Genomic DNA, 24,742 nt, shown 5'->3' on the forward strand with positions numbered 1-24,742 from the left:
CATCATTCCTTCACCACAGGTATCAGTCATTACATCATTCCTTCACCACAGGTATCAGAGTCATTACATCATTCCTTCACCACAGGTATCAGTCATCTCATCATTCCTTCACCACAGGTATCAGTCATCACATCATTCCTTCACCACAGGTATCAGAGTCATTACATCATTCCTTCACCACAGGTATCAGTCATTACATCATTCCTTCACCACAGGTATCAGTCATTACATCATTCCTTCACCACAGGTATCAGGTCATTACATCATTCCTTCACCACAGGTATCAGACATTACATCATTCCTTCACCACAGGTATCAGAGTCATTACATCATTCCTTCACCACAGGTATCAGTCATTACATCATTCCTTCACCACAGGTATCAGTCATCTCATCATTCCTTCACCACAGGTATCAGTCATCACATCATTCCTTCACCACAGGTATCAGACATTACATCATTCCTTCACCACAGGTATCAGTCATTACATCATTCCTTCACCACAGGTATCAGGTCATTACATCATTCCTTCACCACAGGTATCAGTCATTACATCATTCCTTCACCACAGGTATCAGTCATTACATCATTCCTTCACCACAGGTATCAGGTCATTACATCATTCCTTCACCACAGGTATCAGTCATTACATCATTCCTTCACCACAGGTATCAGTCATTACATCATTCCTTCACCACAGGTATCAGTCATTACATCATTCCTTCACCACAGGTATCAGGTCATTACATCATTCCTTCACCACAGGTATCAGTCATTACATCATTCCTTCACCACAGGTATCAGTCATTCCTTCACCACAGGTATCAGTCATTACATCATTCCTTCACCACAGGTATCAGAGTCATTACATCATTCCTTCACCACAGGTATCAGTCATTACATCATTCCTTCACCACAGGTATCAGTCATTACATCATTCCTTCACCACAGGTATCAGTCATTACATCATTCCTTCACCACAGGTATCAGGTCATTACATCATTCCTTCACCACAGGTATCAGTCATTACATCATTCCTTCACCACAGGTATCAGTCATTACATCATTCCTTCACCACAGGTATCAGGTCATTACATCATTCCTTCACCACAGGTATCAGTCATTACATCATTCCTTCACCACAGGTATCAGTCGTTCCTTCACCACAGGTATCAGTCATTACATCATTCCTTCACAGGTATCAGAGTCATTACATCATTCCTTCACCACAGGTATCAGTCATTACATCATTCCTTCACCACAGGTATCAGTCATTACATCATTCCTTCACCACAAGTATCAGTCATTACATCATTCCTTCACCACAGGTATCAGGTCATTACATCATTCCTTCACCACAGGTATCAGAGTCATTACATCATTCCTTCACCACAGGTATCAGAGTCATTACATCATTCCTTCACCACAGGTATCAGTCATTACATCATTCCTTCACCACAGGTATCAGGTCATTACATCATTCCTTCACCACAGGTATCAGTCATTACATCATTCCTTCACCACAGGTATCAGTCATTACATCATTCCTTCACCACAGGTATCAGTCATTACATCATTCCTTCACCACAGGTATCAGGTCATTACATCATTCCTTCACCACAGGTATCAGACATTACATCATTCCTTCACCACAGGTATCAGACATTACATCATTCCTTCACCACAGGTATCAGTCATTACATCATTCCTTCACCACAGGTATCGGTCATTACATCATTCCTTCACCACAGGTATCAGTCATTACATAATTCCTTCACCACAGGTATCAGTCATTACATCATTCCTTCACCACAGGTATCAGTCATACGTCGTTCCTTCACCACAGGTATCAGTCATTACATCATTCCTTCACCACAGGTATCAGTCATTACATCATTCCTTCACCACAGGTATCAGTCATTACATCATTCCTTCACCACAGGTATCAGTCGTTCCTTCACCACAGGTATCAGATAAAAACCCACAACCACACCGTTCGTTAATAACATAAAATATTTAGCGCTTTAATCCAAAGTGATTTACAGTCATGCGTACATACATTTTACGTCTGGGTGGCCCCGGGAATCTAACCTACAACCCTGGGGTACAAGCGCCATGCTCTACCAACTGAACTGTTCGGGAGCTGTTCGGGAGCTGTTCGGGAGCTGTTCGGGAACTGTTCGGGAACTGTTCGTGAGCTGTTCGGGAGCTGTTCGGGAACTGTTCGGGAACTGTTCGGGAACTGTTCGGGAGCTGTTCGGGAACTGTTCGGGAGCTGTTCGGGAACTGTTCGGGAGCTGTTCGGGAGCTGTTCGGGAGCTGTTCGGGAGCTGTTCGGGAACTGTTCGGGAGCTGTTCGGGAGCTGTTCGGGAACTGTTCGGGAACTGTTCAGTTGTTCAAGCATCTTTTCTTGCTGCTCAAATAAGACCTGAGATTTGAATTGTCAATGAGCTCCAACATCAGAAGACAGAGGAACAGAAGAAGCCTCTAATTTGGATGTGTGAGGTATCGGATGATTTGACACAGGGATATCAAGGATCTCTGATCCCGTTCTTCATAACGCTTCATAAAGACTTCTTAAGGCTTCATAAAGACTTCTTTAAGGCTTCATAAAGACTTCTTTAAGGCTTCGTAAAGACTACTTTAAGGCTTCATAAAGACTTCTTTAAGGCTTCATAAAGACTTCTTAAGGCTTCATAAAGACTTCTTTAAGGCTTCATAAAGAGGCTTCATAAAGACTTCTTTAAGGCTTCATAAAGACTTCTTTAAGGCTTCATGAAGACTTCTTTAAGGCTTCATAAAGACTTCTTTAAGGCTTCATAAAGACTTCTTAAGGCTTCAAAAATACTTCTTAAGGCTTCATAAAGACTTCTTAAGGCTTCATAAAGACTCTTTAAAGCTTCATAAAGACTTCTTAAGGCTTCATAAAGACTTCTTAAGGCTTCATAAAGACTTCTTAAGGCTTCATAAAGACTTCTTTAAGGCTTCATAAAGACTGCTACAATAAGGCTTCATAAAGACTTCTTTAAGGCTTCATAAAGACTTCTTAAGGCTTCATAAAGACTTCATAAGGCTTCATAAAGACTTCTTTAAGGCTTCATAAAGACTTCATAAGGCTTCATAAAAGCTCCATGTATCCAACATCTGGCAGACATCTACTGCTGTTGACAACGATTATCAACATTCAGAAATAAATGAAAAACGATTAACACTCATTCAAACAAAAAACTCAAGTTCGTCTCAATCCTCTCAGAGTTCACCTCTTCATCACATTCATCATCATCATCATCATCACACAGCTGCTTTCTGCTTCCAGGTCAAAGTTCAAACTACATTAATGCCAACTGTCGCGACACGAGTACACAGGGCCGCTAGATCAGTTCAAGGTTCAAGTCCCTAGTGGGATAATAAGACGGGTCCAGAACAAGTCTTTCCCCTGAACATGGGACTGGTCTGATCTGAGGATGTTAAAACTCCCTAGAACGGACGTCTCCATTTCAAATCAATGATTCCGTAACGGTTGGACCGGAGGCCATGTTGAAATGTCCTCTCTCAGGACACCTGTATGACCTCCATGCTTCCCGAGAAGCTGCTGTGACTCCCTATCTCCTCCCTGGAGCTAGTCTCTCCTCCTCCTCTTCCTCCTCCTCCTCCTCCTCCTCCTCTCATCCTGTCTCCGATTTCCATCTGACAGCTCCGTCTCTTCAGCTGCTTCTCCAAGGTGCTCTCCTCGTGCCAGCTCCTCCGCGAGTCCCCGTGGTCGCCGCTCCTCTGCCTCCCGCGCCGCCGCACCTCCTCCAACCCCTGGCTCACGCTGTACGCCGCCGCGCCGCCACCCCCCTAGAATGTTAGCCCCGCTTCCTAAGATGGCGGAGGTGGAGTAGAAGCGGTGCGACGACTCGGAGAGGTACCATCCACCCGACGACACGGTGACGGGACCCAATAGGATGTCAGAGTGCCAGCCCTTCAGGGCGGAGCCTAGGTTAGGGGCGGGCTTGGACAGGTGCTGCTGGGAACGTGATAGGCCGAACAGGAAGCCGGTGGTGTGAGGGGTGTGGTTAAGGGTAGGGTTAGAGCTCTCCTCCATACTGCCACTACGCTGGAGCTGCTGGGAACAGGAGAGGGGCTTAGCCTGGCCGGGTTGCTTCACGCTGGGCTGGTTGGAGGTGGTAGTACTGGTAGTGGTGCCGGGAAGGGAGGAGGAAGAGGAGGTGATGGTTGTGGTGGAGACTACAGGAGTAGCAGTGGGAACAACAGACGTAGCAGCAGGGTCCGCGAGGCCGTCGTCCCGCTCCTCGTCAGGGCTCGGCTCAGGTGTAGACTGCTCTGACATCTCCTTCACAGGAGAGAAGTGACACGGTTTCCCAGCAGGCTCCTTGAAGCTCACGGATGGATTATAATACTCCTGGGCTCCGGGGTGGGACGTAGGGTTGGGGTACGGCCTCACGGGGGCGCCGCCGCGGCCTCCTGGCTCCCTGTACGACTTGATGTCCAGAGAGAAGGACCTTTTCAGCTGGGCGGCGTTGTCCTCCGCTCCCTGGTTCAGCTGGAGGCCTTGGAGCCCCTGGAGAGCCTGGGCGAGGAGCCTCTCTTCTGGAGGCCAGGGGGCCAAGACACACGGCAGGGTCAGGGGCTCCAGCAGGGCTAGGGCAGGGTCTGGGAGGCTGGGGGTAGTAGGGTTAGAGGGGTCCTGATCTAGCAGGGGGTGGTGGAGGAGGAAGGGACAGGGTTTGACTCCGACGGTCTCTCTGATCTCCGACCTTCCAGGAGTCTTGATCTTCTTCTCAAAGTCCAACAGCTGACCCAGGAAGTTGAAGTTTGGAGAGATGGTGGGCCTCTTCTCCTTCACGAACCTGGAGAGGAAAGACGGAAGCATACAGGACATCAGTAGAGCCCCCCCACAATGCACTGCGTTCATTCATCTCACCTGTACATCCTTATTATGGTCCTATTCATCTCACCTGTAAATCCTTATTTATGGTCCTATTCATCTCACCTGTAAATCCTTATTATGGTCCTATTCATCTCACCTGTAAATCCTTATTATGGTCCTATTCATCTCACCTGTAAATCCTTATTATGGTTCTACATCTCACCTGTAAATCCTTATTATGGTTCTACATCTCACCTGTACATCCTTATTATGGTTCTACATCTCACCTGTACATCCTTATTATGGTCCTACATCTCACCTGTAAATCCTTATTATGGTCCTATTCATCTCACCTGTAAATCCTTATTATGGTTCTACATCTCACCTGTAAATCCTTATTATGGTCCTACATCTCACCTGTAAATCCTTATTATGGTCCTACATCTCACCTGTAAATCCTTATTATGGTCCTATTCATCTCACCTGTAAATCCTTATTATGGTTCTACATCTCACCTGTAAATCCTTATTATGGTTCTACATCTCACCTGTAAATCCTTATTATGGTCCTACATCTCACCTGTAAATCCTTATTATGGTTCTACATCTCACCTGTAAATCCTTATTATGGTCCTCTCACCTGTAAATCCTTATTATGGTTCTATTCATCTCACCTGTAAATCCTTATTATGGTCCTATTCATCTCACCTGTAAATCCTTATTATGGTCCTATTCATCTCACCTGTAAATCCTTATTATGGTTCTACATCTCACCTGTAAATCCTTATTATGGTCCTATTCATCTCACCTGTAAATCCTTATTATGGTCCTATTCATCTCACCTGTAAATCCTTATTATGGTCCTACATCTCACCTGTAAATCCTTATTATGGTCCTACATCTCACCTGTAAATCCTTATTATGGTCCTACATCTCACCTGTAAATCCTTATTATGGTTCTACATCTCACCTGTAAATCCTTATTATGGTCCTACATCTCACCTGTAAATCCTTATTATGGTCCTATTCATCTCACCTGTAAATCCTTATTATGGTCCTATTCATCTCACCTGTAAATCCTTATTATGGTCCTATTCATCTCACCTGTAAATCCTTATTATGGTTCTACATCTCACCTGTAAATCCTTATTATGGTTCTACATCTCACCTGTACATCCTTATTATGGTCCTACATCTCACCTGTAAATCCTTATTATGGTTCTACATCTCACCTGTAAATCCTTATTATGGTCCTACATCTCACCTGTAAATCCTTATTATGGTCCTACATCTCACCTGTAAATCCTTATTATGGTTCTACATCTCACCTGTAAATCCTTATTATGGTCCTACATCTCACCTGTAAATCCTTATTATGGTCCTATTCATCTCACCTGTAAATCCTTATTATGGTCCTACATCTCACCTGTAAATCCTTATTATGGTCCTATTCATCTCACCTGTAAATCCTTATTATGGTTCTACATCTCACCTGTAAATCCTTATTATGGTCCTACATCTCACCTGTAAATCCTTATTATGGTCCTATTCATCTCACCTGTAAATCCTTATTATGGTCCTATTCATCTCACCTGTAAATCCTTATTATGGTCCTACATCTCACCTGTAAATCCTTATTATGGTCCTACATCTCACCTGTAAATCCTTAATATGGTTCTACATCTCACCTGTACATCCTTATTATGGTTCTACATCTCACCTGTAAATCCTTATTATGGTCCTACATCTCACCTGTACATCCTTATTATGGTTCTACATCTCACCTGTAAATCCTTATTATGGTCCTATTCATCTCACCTGTAAATCCTTATTATGGTTCTACATCTCACCTGTAAATCCTTATTATGGTCCTATTCATCTCACCTGTAAATCCTTATTATGGTCCTATTCATCTCACCTGTAAATCCTTATTATGGTTCTACATCTCACCTGTAAATCCTTATTATGGTCCTATTCATCTCACCTGTAAATCCTTATTATGGTCCTATTCATCTCACCTGTAAATCCTTATTATGGTTCTACATCTCACCTGTAAATCCTTATTATGGTCCTATTCATCTCACCTGTAAATCCTTATTATGGTCCTATTCATCTCACCTGTAAATCCTTATTATGGTCCTACATCTCACCTGTAAATCCTTATTATGGTCCTACATCTCACCTGTACATCCTTATTATGGTCCTACATCTCACCTGTAAATCCTTATTATGGTCCTACATCTCACCTGTAAATCCTTATTATGGTCCTACATCTCACCTGTAAATTCTTATTATGGTTCTACATCTCACCTGTAAATCCTTATTATGGTCCTACATCTCACCTGTAAATCCTTATTATGGTCCTACATCTCACCTGTAAATTCTTATTATGGTTCTACATCTCACCTGTAAATCCTTATTATGGTCCTACATCTCACCTGTAAATCCTTATTATGGTCCTATTCATCTCACCTGTAAATCCTTATTATGGTCCTATTCATCTCACCTGTAAATCCTTATTATGGTCCTATTCATCTCACCTGTAAATCCTTATTATGGTTCTACATCTCACCTGTAAATCCTTATTATGGTCCTATTCATCTCACCTGTAAATCCTTATTATGGTCCTACATCTCACCTGTAAATCCTTATTATGGTCCTATTCATCTCACCTGTAAATCCTTATTATGGTCCTATTCATCTCACCTGTAAATCCTTATTATGGTCCTATTCATCTCACCTGTAAATCCTTATTATGGTCCTACATCTCACCTGTACATCCTTATTATGGTCCTATTCATCTCACCTGTAAATCCTTATTATGGTCCTACATCTCACCTGTAAATCCTTATTATGGTCCTACATCTCACCTGTAAATCCTTATTATGGTTCTACATCTCACCTGTAAATCCTTATTATGGTCCTACATCTCACCTGTAAATCCTTATTATGGTTCTACATCTCACCTGTACATCCTTATTATGGTCCTATTCATCTCACCTGTAAATCCTTATTATGGTCCTACATCTCACCTGTAAATCCTTATTATGGTCCTATTCATCTCACCTGTAAATCCTTATTATGGTCCTACATCTCACCTGTAAATCCTTATTATGGTTCTACATCTCACCTGTAAATCCTTATTATGGTTCTACATCTCACCTGTACATCCTTATTATGGTCCTATTCATCTCACCTGTAAATCCTTATTATGGTCCTACATCTCACCTGTAAATCCTTATTATGGTCCTACATCTCACCTGTAAATCCTTATTATGGTCCTACATCTCACCTGTAAATCCTTATTATGGTCCTATCATCTCACCTGTAAATCCTTATTATGGTCCTATTCATCTCACCTGTAAATCCTTATTATGGTCCTACATCTCACCTGTAAATCCTTATTTATGGTCCTATTCATCTCACCTGTAAATCCTTATTATGGTCCTACATCTCACCTGTAAATCCTTATTATGGTCCTACATCTCACCTGTAAATCCTTATTATGGTTCTACATCTCACCTGTAAATCCTTATTATGGTCCTATTCATCTCACCTGTAAATCCTTATTATGGTCCTATTCATCTCACCTGTAAATCCTTATTATGGTCCTATTCATCTCACCTGTAAATCCTTATTATGGTTCTACATCTCACCTGTAAATCCTTATTATGGTTCTACATCTCACCTGTAAATCCTTATTATGGTCCTACATCTCACCTGTAAATCCTTATTATGGTCCTACATCTCACCTGTAAATCCTTATTATGGTTCTACATCTCACCTGTAAATCCTTATTATGGTCCTATTCATCTCACCTGTAAATCCTTATTATGGTTCTACATCTCACCTGTAAATCCTTATTATGGTCCTATTCATCTCACCTGTAAATCCTTATTATGGTCCTACATCTCACCTGTAAATCCTTATTATGGTCCTACATCTCACCTGTAAATCCTTATTATGGTCCTACATCTCACCTGTAAATCCTTATTATGGTCCTATTCATCTCACCTGTAAATCCTTATTATGGTTCTACATCTCACCTGTAAATCGTTATTATGGTCCTACATCTCACCTGTAAATCCTTATTATGGTCCTACATCTCACCTGTAAATCCTTATTATGGTCCTACATCTCACCTGTAAATCCTTATTATGGTTCTACATCTCACCTGTAAATCCTTATTATGGTCCTACATCTCACCTGTAAATCCTTATTATGGTCCTACATCTCACCTGTAAATCCTTATTATGGTCCTACATCTCACCTGTAAATCCTTATTATGGTTCTACATCTCACCTGTAAATCCTTATTATGGTCCTATTCATCTCACCTGTAAATCCTTATTATGGTCCTATTCATCTCACCTGTAAATCCTTATTATGGTCCTACATCTCACCTGTAAATCCTTATTATGGTTCTACATCTCACCTGTACATCCTTATTATGGTCCTATTCATCTCACCTGTAAATCCTTATTATGGTCCTACATCTCACCTGTAAATCCTTATTATGGTCCTACATCTCACCTGTAAATCCTTATTATGGTCCTACATCTCACCTGTAAATCCTTATTATGGTCCTACATCTCACCTGTAAATCCTTATTATGGTCCTACATCTCACCTGTAAATCCTTATTATGGTCCTACATCTCACCTGTAAATCCTTATTATGGTTCTACATCTCACCTGTAAATCCTTATTATGGTCCTATTCATCTCACCTGTAAATCCTTATTATGGTCCTACATCTCACCTGTAAATCCTTATTATGGTCCTACATCTCACCTGTAAATCCTTATTATGGTCCTACATCTCACCTGTAAATCCTTATTATGGTCCTACATCTCACCTGTAAATCCTTATTATGGTCCTACATCTCACCTGTAAATCCTTATTATGGTCCTACATCTCACCTGTAAATCCTTATTATGGTCCTACATCTCACCTGTAAATCCTTATTATGGTCCTACATCTCACCTGTAAATCCTTATTATGGTCCTACATCTCACCTGTAAATCCTTATTATGGTTCTATTCATCTCACCTGTAAATCCTTATTATGGTCCTACATCTCACCTGTAAATCCTTATTATGGTCCTATCATCTCACCTGTAAATCCTTATTATGGTCCTACATCTCACCTGTAAATCCTTATTATGGTCCTACATCTCACCTGTAAATCCTTATTATGGTCCTACAGGGGGTTTCACTCATCTCACCTGTAAGCTTCGTCTAGTGACATGTCCATCCTCGTCATGATGTAAGCGATAGCGATGGTTGCCGAGCGGGAGATGCCAGCCAGACAGTGGACCAGCACACAGGCGTTGGAGGCTTTGGCCTTCTCTATGAACTCCACAGATCTGTCGAACCAGGGGAGGATCTTCTCACAGAAGCTGTCGTTGACAGGAACTCGCAGGAAGTGAGACTCTGGGATGTAGTCTGGTTTGGGACATGTGTTACTGGCATTCAGGACGTACGCTATCTCATTCCGCTGCATCACTTCCTGTAGAGGAGGTGAGGAATACAGCTGGGTTAGAATGCTTTTACACACTTCACTTCCTGTAGAGGAGGTGAGGAATACAGCTGGGTTAGAATGCTTTTACACACATCACTTCCTGTAGAGAAGGGAGGAATACAGCTGGTTAGAATGCTTTACACACACATCACTTCCTGTAGAGGAGGGAGGAATACAGCTGGTTAGAATGCTTTACACACATCACTTCCTGTAGAGGAGGGAGGAATACAGCTGGTTAGAATGCTTAACACACATCACTTCCTGTAGAGGAGGGAGGAATACAGCTGGTTAGAACGCTTTACACACATCACTTCCTGTAGAGGAGGGAGGAATACAGCTGGTTAGAATGCTTTACACACACATCACTTCCTGTAGAGGAGGGAGGAATACAGCTGGTTAGAATGCTTTTACACACATCACTTCCTGTAGAGGAGGGAGGAATACAGCTGGTAGGAATGCTTTTACACACATCACTTCCTGTAGAGGAGGGAGGAATACAGCTGGTAGGAATGCTTTTACACACATCACTTCCTGTAGAGGAGGGAGGAATACAGCTGGTTAGAATGCTTTTACACACATCACTTCCTGTAGAGGGAGGAATACAGCTGGTTAGAATGCTTTTACACACATCACTTCCTGTAGAGGAGGGAGGAATACAGCTGGTTAGAATGCTTTACACACACATCACTTCCTGCAGAGGAGGGAGGAATACAGCTGGTTAGAATGCTTTACACACATCACTTCCTGTAGAGGAGGGAGGAATACAGCTGGTAAGAGTGCTTTACACACATCACTTCCTGTAGAGGAGGTCAGGAATACAGCTGGTTAGAATGCTTTACACACATCACTTCCTGTAGAGGAGGGAGGAATACAGCTGGTTAGAATGCTTAACACACATCACTTCCTGTAGAGGAGGGAGGAATACAGCTGGTTAGAATGCTTTTACACACATCACTTCCTGTAGAGGAGGGAGGAATACAGCTGGTTAGAATGCTTTACACACATCATTTCCTGTAGAGGAGGGAGGAATACAGCTGGTTAGAATGCTTTACACATCACTTCCTGTAGAGGGAGGAATACAGCTGGTTAGAATGCTTTTACACACATCACTTCCTGTAGAGGAGGGAGGAATACAGCTGGTTAGAATGCTTTACACACACATCACTTCCTGCAGAGGAGGGAGGAATACAGCTGGTTAGAATGCTTTACACACATCACTTCCTGTAGAGGAGGGAGGAATACAGCTGGTAAGAATGCTTTACACACATCACTTCCTGTAGAGGAGGGAGGAATACAGCTGGTTAGAATGCTTTTACACACATCACTTCCTGTAGAGGAGGGAGGAATACAGCTGGTTAGAATGCTTTACACACATCATTTCCTGTAGAGGAGGGAGGAATACAGCTGGTTAGAATGCTTTACACATCACTTCCTGTAGAGGGAGGAATACAGCTGGTTAGAATGCTTAACACACATCACTTCCTGTAGAGGAGGGAGGAATACAGCTGGTTAGAATGCTTTTACACACACCACTTCCTGTAGAGGAGGGAGGAATACAGCTGGTTAGAATGCTTTACACACATCACTTCCTGTAGAGGAGGGAGGAATACAGCTGGTTAGAATGCTATGATATATATATAGTAATATATAAACTAGGTATCCTATAATATATCTAATACCTTGTTGAGTATATATAGTAATATATAGTAATATATATGAATATATAGTAATATATAAACTAGGTATCCTATCATATATCTAATACCTTGTTGAGTATATATAGTAATATATAGTAATATATAGTAATATATAAACTAGGTATCCTATAATATATCTAATACCTTGTTGAGTATATATAGTAATATATAGTAATATATAGTAATATATAAACTAGGTATCCTATAATATATCGATTACCTTGTTGAGTATATATAGTAATATATAATAATATATAAACTAGGTATCCTATAATATATCTATTACCTTGTTGAGTATATATAGTAATATATAGTAATATATAGTAATATATAAACTAGGTATCCTATCATATATCTAATACCTTGTTGAGTATATATAGTAATATATAGTAATATATAGTAATATATAAACTAGGTATCCTATAATATATATAGTAATATATAGTAATATATAAACTAGGTATCCTATAATATATCTAATACCTTGTTGAGTATATATAGTAATATATAGTAATATATAGTAATATATAAACTAGGTATCCTATAATATATCGATTACCTTGTTGAGTATATATAGTAATATATAGTAATATATAAACTAGGTATCCTATCATATATCTAATACCTTGTTGAGTATATATAGTAATATATAGTAATATATAGTAATATATAAACTAGGTATCCTATAATATATCGATTACCTTGTTGAGTATATATAGTAATATATAGTAATATATAGTAATATATAAACTAGGTATCCTATCATATATCTAATACCTTGTTGAGTATATATAGTAATATATAGTAATATATAGTAATATATAAACTAGGTATCCTATAATATATCGATTACCTTGTTGAGTATATATAGTAATATATAGTAATATATAGTAATATATAGTAATATATAAACTAGGTATCCTATAATATATCTAATACCTTGTTGAGTATATATAGTAATATATAGTAATATATAAACTAGGTATCCCATAATATATCTATTACCTTGTTGAGAACGTCTCTCTGACAGCCCAGGTAAAGGTGAGGCAGGATGCGTGTTGGACCAGAGGTGTTGAGGGGCAGGCAGGGCTGAGAGAGGCAGGTCGGGACCAGGCAGGATGTGGCCAGAAGAGCCTTACCTTCACACAGACCTGGAAACAGCTGGGAAAACTCTGTGAAACCACCTGAAGACAAACACACACAGACAGAAACATCCCAATCACATAAAGGACCGAGGTTACTGTGTTAGAGATGCTAGAGGTTACTGTGTTAGAGATGCTAGAGGTTACTGTGTTAGAGATGCTAGAGGTTACTGTGTTAGAGATGCTAGAGGTTACTGTATTAGAGATGCTAGAGGTTACTGTGTTAGAGATGCTAGAGGTTACTGTATTAGAGATACTAGAGGTTACTGTATTAGAGATACTAGAGGTTACTGTGTTAGAGATGCTAGAGGTTACTGTGTTAGAGATGCTAGAGGTTACTGTGTTAGAGATGCTAGAGATTACTGTGTTAGAGATGCTAGAGGTTACTGTGTTAGAGATACTAGAGGTTACTGTGTTAGAGATGCTAGAGGTTACTGTGTTAGAGATGCTAGAGGTTACTGTGTTAGAGATACTAGAGGTTACTGTGTTAGAGATACTAGAGGTTACTGTATTACTAGAGGTTACTGTGTTAGAGATGCTAGAGGTTACTGTATTACTAGAGGTTACTGTATTAGAGATGCTAGAGGTTACTGTGTTAGAGATACTAGAGGTTACTGTGTTAGAGATACTAGAGGTTACTGTATTACTAGAGGTTACTGTATTACTAGAGGTTACTGTGTTAGAGATACTAGAGGTTACTGTATTAGAGATGCTAGAGGTTACTGTATTACTAGAGGTTACTGTGTTAGAGATGCTAGAGGTTACTGTATTACTAGAGGTTACTGTGTTAGAGATGCTAGAGGTTACTGTATTAGAGATGCTAGAGGTTACTGTATTACTAGAGGTTACTGTGTTAGAGATGCTAGAGGTTACTGTATTACTAGAGGTTACTGTGTTAGAGATGCTAGAGGTTACTGTATTACTAGAGGTTACTGTATTAGAGATGCTAGAGGTTACTGTGTTAGAGATACTAGAGGTTACTGTGTTAGAGATACTAGAGGTTACTGTATTACTAGAGGTTACTGTATTACTAAAGGTTACTGTATTAGAGATACTAGAGGTTACTGTATTACTAGAGGTTACTGTATTAGAGATACTAGAGGTTACTGTATTACTAGAGGTTACTGTATTAGAGATGCTAGAGGTTACTGTATTAGAGATGCTAGAGGTTACTGTGTTAGAGATGCTAGAGGTTACTGTATTAGAGATACCAGAGGTTACTGTATTACTATAGGTTACTGTATTACTAGAGGATACTGTATTAGAGATACTAGAGGTTACTGTATTACTAGAGGTTACTGTATTACTAGAGGTTACTGTATTACTAGAGGTTACTGTATTAGATATACTAGAGGTTACTGTATTACTAGAGGTTACTGTATTAGAGATGCTAGAGGTTACTGTATTAGAGATGCTAGAGGTTACTGTGTTAGAGATGCTAGAGGTTACTGTATTAGAGATACCAGAGGTTACTGTATTACTATAGGTTACTGTATTACTAGAGGTTACTGTGTTAGAGATACTAGAGGTTACTGTATTAGAGATACTAGAGGTTACTGTATTACTAGAGGTTACTGTATTACTAGAGGTTACTGTATTAGAGATACTAGAGGTTACTGTATTACTAGAGGTTACTGTATTAGAGATACTAGAGGTTACTGTATTACTAGAGGTTACTGTATTAGAGATACTAGAGGTTACTGTATTAGAGATGCTAGAGGTTACTGTGTTAGAGATACCAGAGGTTACTGTATTAGAGATACTAGAGGTTACTGTATTAGATATACTAGAGGTTACTGTATTAGAGATACCAGAGGTTACTGTATTACTAGAGGTTACTGTATTACTAGAGGTTACTGTATTAGAGCTACTAGAGGTTACTGTATTAGAGATACTAGAGGTTACTGTATTACTAGAGGTTACTGTATTACTAGAGGTTACTGTATTACTAGAGGTTACTGTATTACTAGAGGTTACTGTATTAGAGATACTAAAGGTTACTGTATTAGAGATACTAGAGGTTAATGTATTAGAGATACTAGAGGTTACTGTATTAGAGATACTAGAGTTTACTGTATTAGAGATATTAGAGGTTACTGTATTAGAGATACTAGAGGTTACTGTATTACTAGAGGTTACTGTATTACTAGAGGTTACTGTATTAGAGATACTAGAGGTTACTGTATTAGAGATGCTAGAGGTTACTGTATTAGAGTTACTAGAGGTTACTGTATTAGAGATAATATAGGTTACTGTATTACTAGAGGTTACTGTATTACTAGAGGTTACTGTGTTAGAGATACTAGAGGTTACTGTATTAGAGTTACTAGAGGTTACTGTATTAGAGTTACTAGAGGTTACTGTATTAGAGATAATATAGGTTACTGTATTACTAGAGGTTACTGTATTACTAGAGGTTACTGTGTTAGAGATACTAGAGGTTACTGTATTAGAGTTACTAGAGGTTACTGTATTACTAGAGGTTACTGTATTACTAGAGGTTACTGTATTAGAGTTACTAGAGGTTACTGTATTGCTAGAGGTTACTGTATTACTAGAGGTTACTGTATTACTAGAGGTTACTGTATTAGAGCTACTAGAGGTTACTGTATTAGAGATACTAGAGGTTACTGTATTACTAGAGGTTACTGTATTACTAGAGGTTACTGTATTATAGATACTAGAGGTTACTGTATTACTAGAGGTTACTGTGTTAGAGATGCTAGAGGTTACTGTATTAGAGATACTAGAGGTTACTGTATTAGAGATACTAGAGGTTACTGTATTACTAGAGGTTACTGTATTACTAGAGGTTACTGTGTTAGAGATACTAGAGGTTACTGTATTAGAGATGCTAGAGGTTACTGTATTAGAGATACTAGAGGTTACTGTGTTAGAGATACTAGAGGTTACTGTATTAGAGATAGTAGAGGTTACTGTATTACTAGAGGTTACTGTATTAGAGATACTAGAGTTTACTCATCGGACTTTGTGTGAATGATAAATGCGTCAACATAATTGTTGAAAAAAAATTGTACACTAAACCTGCCAAGCAACAGGCTCTGATACTGTACACTAAACCTGCCTAGCAACAGGCTCTGATACGGTACACTAAACCTGCCTAGCAACAGGCTCTGAGACGGTACACTAAACCTGCCTAGCAACAGGCTCTGATACGGTAAACTAAACCTGCCTAGCAACAGGCTCTGATACTGTACACTAAACCTGCCTAGCAACAGGCTCTGATACTGTACACTAAACCTGCCTAGCAACAGGCTCTGATACTGTACACTAAACCTGCCTAGCAACAGGCTCTGATACGGTACACTAAACCTGCCTAGCAACAGGCTCTGATACTGTACACTAAACCTGCCTAGCAACAGGCTCTGATACTGTACACTAAACCTGCCTAGCAACAGGCTCTGATACTGTACACTAAACCTGCCTAGCAACAGGCTCTGATACTGTACACTAAACCTGCCTAGCAACAGGCTCTGATACGGTACACTAAACCTGCCTAGCAACAGGCTCTGATACTGTACACTAAACCTGCCTAGCAACAGGCTCTGATACTGTACACTAAACCTGCCTAGCAACAGGCTCTGATACTGTACACTAAACCTGCCTAGCAACAGGCTCTGATACGGTACACTAAACCTGCCTAGCAACAGGCTCTGATACTGTACACTAAACCTGCCTAGCAACAGGCTCTGATACGGTACACTAAACCTGCCTAGCAACAGGCTCTGATACGGTACACTAAACCTGCCTAGCAACAGGCTCTGATACGGTACACTAAACCTGCCTAGCAACAGGCTCTGATACGGTACACTAAACCTGCCTAGCAACAGGCTCTGATACTGTACACTAAACCTGCCTAGCAACAGGCTCTGATACTGTACACTAAACCTGCCTAGCAACAGGCTCTGATACTGTACACTAAACCTGCCTAGCAACAGGCTCTGATACTGTACACTAAACCTGCCTAGCAACAGGCTCTGATACTGTACACTAAACCTGCCTAGCAACAGGCTCTGATACTGTACACTGTAAACCTGACTAGCAACAGCAGCCAAACTGCCAAACTGCCAAACACACACACACACACACACACACACACACACACACACACACACACACACACACACACACACACACACACACGGAAACACACACACACACACAGAAACACACACACTCACATGGAAACACACACACTCACACACGGAAACACACACACACACACACACACACACACGGAAACACACACACACACGGAAACACACACTCACACACACACACTCACACACACACATGGAAACACACTCACACACACACACACACACACACACACACACACACACACACACACACACACACACACACACACACACACACACACACACACACACACACACACACACACGGAAACACACTCACACACACACTCACACACACACACACACACACGACACACACACACACACACACACACACACACACACACATGGAAACACACACACACACACACGAAAACACACACGCACGCACACTTGGACACACACACACACACATGGAAACACACACACACACGGAAACACCCACACACACACACACACGGAAACACACACACACACACACGGACACACACACACACACACACTCACGCACACTTAGACACTTAGACACACACACACACACACACACACACACACACACACACACACACACACACACACACACACACACACACACACACACACACGAAACACCCACACACACACTCACATGGAAACACACACACACGGAAACACACACACATGAAAACACACACACACCACACTCACACACACATGGAAACACACACACACACACACATGGAAACACACACACACACACACTCACACACAGACACACACATGGACACACACATGGACACACACGCGGAAACACACACACATGGACACACACGCGGAAACACACACACATGGACACACAGACATGGACACGCACACACACACACACACACACACACATGGAAACACACACTCACACTCACCAGCCACCTGTACCAGCCGACCCTCAGACCAGCCCAGTCCTAGTTGCTTGGCAACCCGTGTCTCTCCAGCCTCATGGGCCCATCCTAAATGGAACCCCATCCCCTGCAGTCAGTGCACTACTTTTAACCAGAGCCCCATGGGCTATATAGGGAATAGGGGGCCATTTAGGACTCAGCCCAGGAGGACTTCATGAGGAAATGTTCTTAAAGCTCACAGAAACAACCACATCATGCATCAGTCCTCATCTCTCCTCCTCTACTCCTCTCCCCTCCTCTCCTCCTCTCTCCACCTCTCCCCTCCTCTCTCCACCTCTCCCCTCCTCTCTCCACCTCTCCCCTCCTCTCTCCTCCTCTCTCCTCCTCTCCCCTCTCTCCACCTCTCTCCTCCTCTACTCCTCTCCCCTCCTCTCCTCCTCTCTCCTCCTCTCTCCATCTCTCTCCACCTCTCTCCTCCTCTCCCCCTCCTCTCCTCCTCTCTCCATCTCTCTCCACCTCTCTCCTCCTCTCCCTCCTCTCCCTCCTCTCTCCTCCTCTCCCCTCCTCTCCCCTCCTCTCCTCCTCTCTCCATCTCTCTCCACCCTCTCTCCTCCTCTCCCCTCCTCTCTCCTCCTCTCCCCTCCTCTCTCCTCCTCTCTCCATCTCTCTCCACCTCTCTCCTCCTCCTCTCCCCTCCTCTCTCCTCCTCTCTCCCCTCCTCTCTCCATCTCTCTCCACCTCTCTCTCCTCCTCTCTCCACCTCTCTCCTCCTCTCCCCTCCTCTCTCCTCCTCTACTCCTCTCCCCTCCTCTCCTCCTCTCTCCTCCTCTCTCCATCTCTCTCCACATCTCTCCACCTCTCTCCTCCTCTCTCCTCCTCTCCCCTCCTCTCCCCTCCTCTCTCCTCCTCTCCCCTCCTCTCTCCTCCTCTCTCCTCTTCTCCCCTCCTCTCTCCACCTCTCTCCTCCTCTCCCCTCCTCTCTCCTCCTCTCCCCCTCCTCTCTCCATCTCTCTCCACATCTCTCCACCTCTCTCCTCCTCTCTCCTCCTCTCCCCTCCTCTCTCCTCCTCTCTCCTCCTCTCCCCACCTCTCTCCTCCTCTCTCCTCCACTCTCCGCCTCACTCCATCTCTCTCCACATCTCTCCACCTCTCCCTCCTCTCTCCACATCTCTCCACCTCTCTCCTCCTCTCTCCTCCTCTCCCCTCCTCTCTCCACCTCTCTCCACCTCTCTCCTCCTCTCTCCTCCTCTCCCCTCCTCTCTCCTCCTCTCTCCCTCCCCTCCTCTCTCCTCCTCTCTCCTCCTCTCTCCACCCTCCTCTCTCCTCCTCTCTCCTCCTCTCTCCTCCACTCTCCGCCTCTCTCCTCCTCTCTCCTCCTCTCTCCTCCTCTCTCCTCCACTCTCCTCCTCTCCCCTCCTCTCTCCTCCTCTCTCCTCCTCTCTCCTCCTCTCTCCGCCTCACTCACATTACAGCAATACTGACGAAGCCGTCTGATTGATAACAATGCAGGATGGATGTACAGCTGTGTATTGTATCCGGGGTTGGGGAACCTTTCTCTGTGGGAAATAAACAGAGACTCTAACTGAATGCGGAAGTTTAGTGGTTCGAGTGACACACTGGAAGTTTTGATCACATCTCATTTCGACGCAGTCACTTCCCCGTAGCAACCGTCGCGCTGCTGGATCAACGTCCGCATTGCAACGGAGCGAACCGTACTTAGACTCGGTGACATTTGGACTGTATTGTTTTGTCAGGTCAGAGGGCCAACAGCAGAATAATTCACTTCTCTACGGGGAGAGTTATAACCTCTGGTGTTGTTACAGGGAGAGTTATAACATCTGGTGTTGTTACAGGGAGAGTTATAACCTCTGGTGTTGTTACAGGGAGAGTTATAACGTCTGGTGTTGTTACGGGGAGAGTTATAACCTCTGGTGATGCTACAGGGAGAGTTATAACCTCTGGTGTTGTTACGGGGAGAGTTATAACCTCTGGTGTTGTTACGGGGAGAGTTATAACCTCTGGTGTTGTTACGGGGAGAGTTATAACCTCTGGTGATGTTACAGGGAGAGTTATAACCTCTGGTGTTGTTACGGGGAGAGTTATAACCTCTGGTGTTGTTACGGGGAAAGTTATAACCTCTGGTGTTGTTACAGGGAGAGTTATAACCTCTGGTGTTGTTACAGGGAGAGTTATAACCTCTGGTGTTGTTACGGGGAGAGTTATAACCTCTGGTGATGTTACAGGGAGAGTTATAACCTCTGGTGTTGTTACGGGGAGAGTTATAACCTCTGGTGTTGTTACGGGGAAAGTTATAACCTCTGGTGTTGTTACAGGGAGAGTTATAACCTCTGGTGTTGTTACAGGGAGAGTTATAACCTCTGGTGTTGTTACGGGGAGAGTTATAACCTCTGGTGTTGTTACAGGGAGAGTTATAACCTCTGGTGATGTTACAGGGAGAGTTATAACCTCTGGTGTTGTTACGGGGAGAGTTATAACCTCTGGTGTTGTTACGGGGAGAGTTATAACCTCTGGTGTTGTTACAGGGAGAGTTATAACCTCTGGTGTTGTTACGGGGAGAGTTATAACCTCTGGTGTTGTTACAGGGAGAGTTATAACCTCTGGTGTTGTTACGGGGAGAGTTATAACCTCTGGTGTTGTTACGGGGAGAGTTATAACCTCTGGTGTTGTTACAGGGAGAGTTATAACCTCTGGTGTTGTTACAGGGAGAGTTATAACCTCTGGTGTAACGTGATAACGTCTGATGTCTGATTGGCTCTTAATTCGAAGGGAAGTTCCATCCTGATGACATCACGATAGAAACAGGAACCGTATCTGAAACGAAACAACTTCCTAACTGACGTTTGAGACGGACGGAGACGACAGAAAAACGGACCTAAAATCACCAGCAGCCATGTTCAGTTAGCTGTCCTATCACCAGCAGCCATGTTCAGTTAGCTGTCCTATCACCAGCAGCCATGTTCAGGTAGCTGTCCTATCACCAGCAGCCATGTTCAGGTAGCTGTCCTATCACCAGCAGCCATGTTCAGTTAGCTGTCCTATCACCAGCAGCCATGTTCAGTTAGCTGTCCTATCACCAGCAGCCATGTTCAGTTAGCTGTCCTATCACCAGCAGCCATGTTCAGTTAGCTGTCCTATCACCAGCAGCCATGTTCAGTTAGCTGTCCTATCACCAGCAGCCATGTTCAGTTAGCTGTCAAATCACCAGCAGCCATGTTCAGTTAGCTGTCCTATCACCAGCAGCCATGTTCAGTTAGCTGTCCTATCACCAGCAGCCATGTTCAGTTAGCTGTCCTATCACCAGCAGCCATGTTCAGTTAGCTGTCCTATCACCAGCAGCCATGTTCAGGTAGCTGTCCTATCACCAGCAGCCATGTTCAGTTAGCTGTCCTATCACCAGCAGCCATGTTCAGGTAGCTGTCCTATCACCAGCAGCCATGTTCAGTTAGCTGTCCTATCACCAGCAGCCATGTTCAGGTAGCTGTCCTATCACCAGCAGCCATGTTCAGTTAGCTGTCCTATCACCAGCAGCCATGTTCAGTTAGCTGTCCTATCACCAGCAGCCATGTTCAGTTAGCTGTCCTATCACCAGCAGCCATGTTCAGGTAGCTGTCCTATCACCAGCAGCCATGTTCAGTTAGCTGTCCTATCACCAGCAGCCATGTTCAGGTAGCTGTCCTATCACCAGCAGCCATGTTCAGTTAGCTGTCCTATCACCAGCAGCCATGTTCAGTTAGCTGTCCTATCACCAGCAGCCATGTTCAGTTAGCTGTCCTATCACCAGCAGCCATGTTCAGTTAGCTGTCCTATCACCAGCAGCCAGCAAGTGCTGGAGGGGGAGGGAGGAGGGGGAGAGAGGAAGGGGAGAGAGAGAGAGAGAGGCAGTGAGGAGGATGAAGGGCTGAGTGGGGAGGGAGGAGGGGGAGAGAGGAAGGGGAGAGAGAGAGGCAGTGAGGAGGATGAAGGGCTGGAGGGGGAGGGAGGAGGGGGAGAGAGGAAGGGGAGAGAGAGAGAGAGAGAGAGGCAGTGAGGAGGAGGGAGGGCTGAGTGGGCGTGTCTAACCTGAGAGCAGGTGTACGGAGGGGAAGCTCTTCTCCAGCTTGGCCAATAGGACGGTAAGGAAGGCCTCCGAGAGAAAGGTCAAGGGGTCAGATGAACTCTGGTCATACACCACCACCTCCTGAATGCCCACGAGCTCCAACTAGGAGAGGAAGAGGAGAGGACGAGGAGAGGAAGAGTTAACAGAAACATTCAGAGAGGAAGAGGAAGAGTTAACAGAAACATTCAGAGAGGAAGAGGAGGAGGAAGAGTTAACAGAAACAGTCAGAGAGGAAGAGGAAGAGGAGAGGAGAGGAAGAGGAGAGGAAGAGAGAGAGAGAGGAAGAGGAAGAGGAAGAGTTGAGGGAGAGAGGAAGAGGAGAGAGGAAGAGAGAGAGAGAGAGAGTCAGAGAGGAAGAGGAAGAGGCGGAGGAGAGGAAGAGAAGAGAGAGAGAGGAAGAGGAAGGAGAGTTAGAGAAGCAGTCAGAGAGGAAGAAGAGAGCTGGAGGAGGAGAGAGGAAGAGGAAGAGTTAACAGAAGCATTCCAGAGAGGAAGAGGAGGAGTTGACAGAAACATTCAGAGAGGAAGAGGAGAGTTAACAGAAACATTCAGAGAGGAAGAGGAGAGAGATAACAGAAACAGTCAGAGAGGAAGAGGAGGAGTTAGAGAGGAACAGACAGAGAGGAAGGGCAGTGAGGAGGATGAAGGCTAGGCAGAGAGGAGGAGGAAGAGTTAGCAGAAACAGTCAGGAGGAAGAGGTGAGTGAGGTAACCAGAGCAGGTACGGAGAGGAAGAGTTGGCCAATAGGAGGTAAGGAACTCAGAGAGAAAGGAAGAGGTCAGATGAATGTCAACAGAGAAGCCCACGAGAAAGGAGAGGAAGAGGAGAGGATTAGAGAGGAAGAGGAAGAGTTAACAGAAACATTCAGAGAGAGGAAGAGGAAGAGTTAACAGAGAGAGAGAGGAAGAGGAAGAGTTAACAGAGAGAGGAAGAGGAAGAGGAAGAGTTAACAGAAACATTCAGAGAGAGAGGAAGAGGAAGAGTTAACAGAAACATTCAGAGAGGAAGAGGAAGAGTTAACAGAAACATTCAGAGAGAGGAAGAGGAAGAGTTAACAGAAACATTCAGAGAGGAGAGGAAGAGTTAACAGAAACATTCAGAGAGGAAGAGGAAGAGGAGGAGTTAACAGAAACATTCAGAGAGGAAGAGGAAGAGTTAACAGAAACATTCAGAGGAAGAGGAAGAGGAAGAGTTAACAGAAACATTCAGGAGGAAGAGGAAGAGGAAGAGTTAACAGAAACATTCAGAGAGGAAGAGGAAGAGTTAACAGAAACATTCAGAGAGGAAGAGGAAGAGGAGGAGTTAACAGAAACATTCAGAGAGGAAGAGGAAAAGGAGTTAACAGAAACATTCAGAGAGGAAGAGGAAGAGGAAGAGTTAACAGAAACATTCAGAGAGGAAGAGGAAGAGGAAGAGTTAACAGAAACATTCAGAGAGGAAGAGGAAGAAGGAGTTAACAGAAACATTCAGGAGGAAGAGGAAGAGGAAGAGTTAACAGAAACATTCAGGAGGAAGAGGAAGAGGAAGAGTTAACAGAAACATTCAGAGGAAGAGGAAGAGGAAGAGTTAACAGAAACATTCAGAGAGGAAGAGGAAGAGGAGGAGTTAACAGAAACATTCAGAGAGGAAGAGGAAGAGGAGGAGTTAACAGAAACATTCAGAGAGGAAGAGGAAGAGGAAGAGTTAACAGAAACATTCAGAGAGGAAGAGGAAGAGGAGGAGTTAACAGAAACATTCAGAGAGGAAGAGGAAGAGTTAACAGAAACATTCAGAGAAAGAGGAAGAGGAGGAGTTAACAGAAACATTCAGAGAGGAAGAGGAAGAGGAAGAGGAAGAGTTAACAGAAACATTCAGAGAGGAAGAGGAAGAGTTAACAGAAACATTCAGAGAGGAAGAAGAGGAGGAAGAGTTAACAGAAACATTCAGAGAGGAGGAGGAGGAGGAGGGTTAACAGAAACATTCAGAGAGGAAGAGGAGGAGTTAACAGAATTGTAATCCAAAACAAACAAACAAACACACACTCAAAATCAACAATCATTGATTATGCATTGATTGTCTTATATGTAGACAACTTTAGACTTGAAGACAATCACAAAGTCAACACTCAGATCACTGGCTGCCCCAGCAACACAATCCCAAAGCACAGCCTGTCGTGCTGTCTGTCTAAAACACACAGCCTGTCATGCTGTCTGTCTAAAACACACAGCCTGTCGTGCTGTCTGTCTAAAACACACAGCCTGTCGTGCTGTCTCGTTAAAACACACAGCCTGTCGTGCTGTCTGTCTAAAACACACAGCCTGTCATGCTGTCTCTCTCGTCTAAAACACACAGCCTGTCATGCTGTCTGTCTAAAACACAC

The 24,742-nt window shown here is 43.1% G+C and overlaps 1 protein-coding gene across 1 annotated transcript in view; it reads right to left on the reverse strand.

Moving 5' to 3' along the window:
• Window positions 1-3,011: 3,011 nt before the first annotated feature.
• Window positions 3,012-24,742, reverse strand: part of LOC123731952 (dual specificity protein phosphatase 16-like) — a 42,137-nt gene continuing 20,406 nt past the window's right edge. Inside the window, 5 exon segments of the mRNA XM_045711342.1 lie at window positions 3,012-3,841; window positions 3,843-4,854; window positions 10,097-10,380; window positions 13,095-13,273; window positions 22,347-22,485. Coding sequence (XP_045567298.1) covers window positions 3,554-3,841; window positions 3,843-4,854; window positions 10,097-10,380; window positions 13,095-13,273; window positions 22,347-22,485 — 1,902 coding nt within the window. The 3' untranslated portion in view covers window positions 3,012-3,553.

Source organism: Salmo salar, unplaced genomic scaffold (genome assembly GCF_905237065.1).
Source record: "Salmo salar unplaced genomic scaffold, Ssal_v3.1, whole genome shotgun sequence".
NCBI lineage: Eukaryota > Metazoa > Chordata > Actinopteri > Salmoniformes > Salmonidae > Salmo > Salmo salar.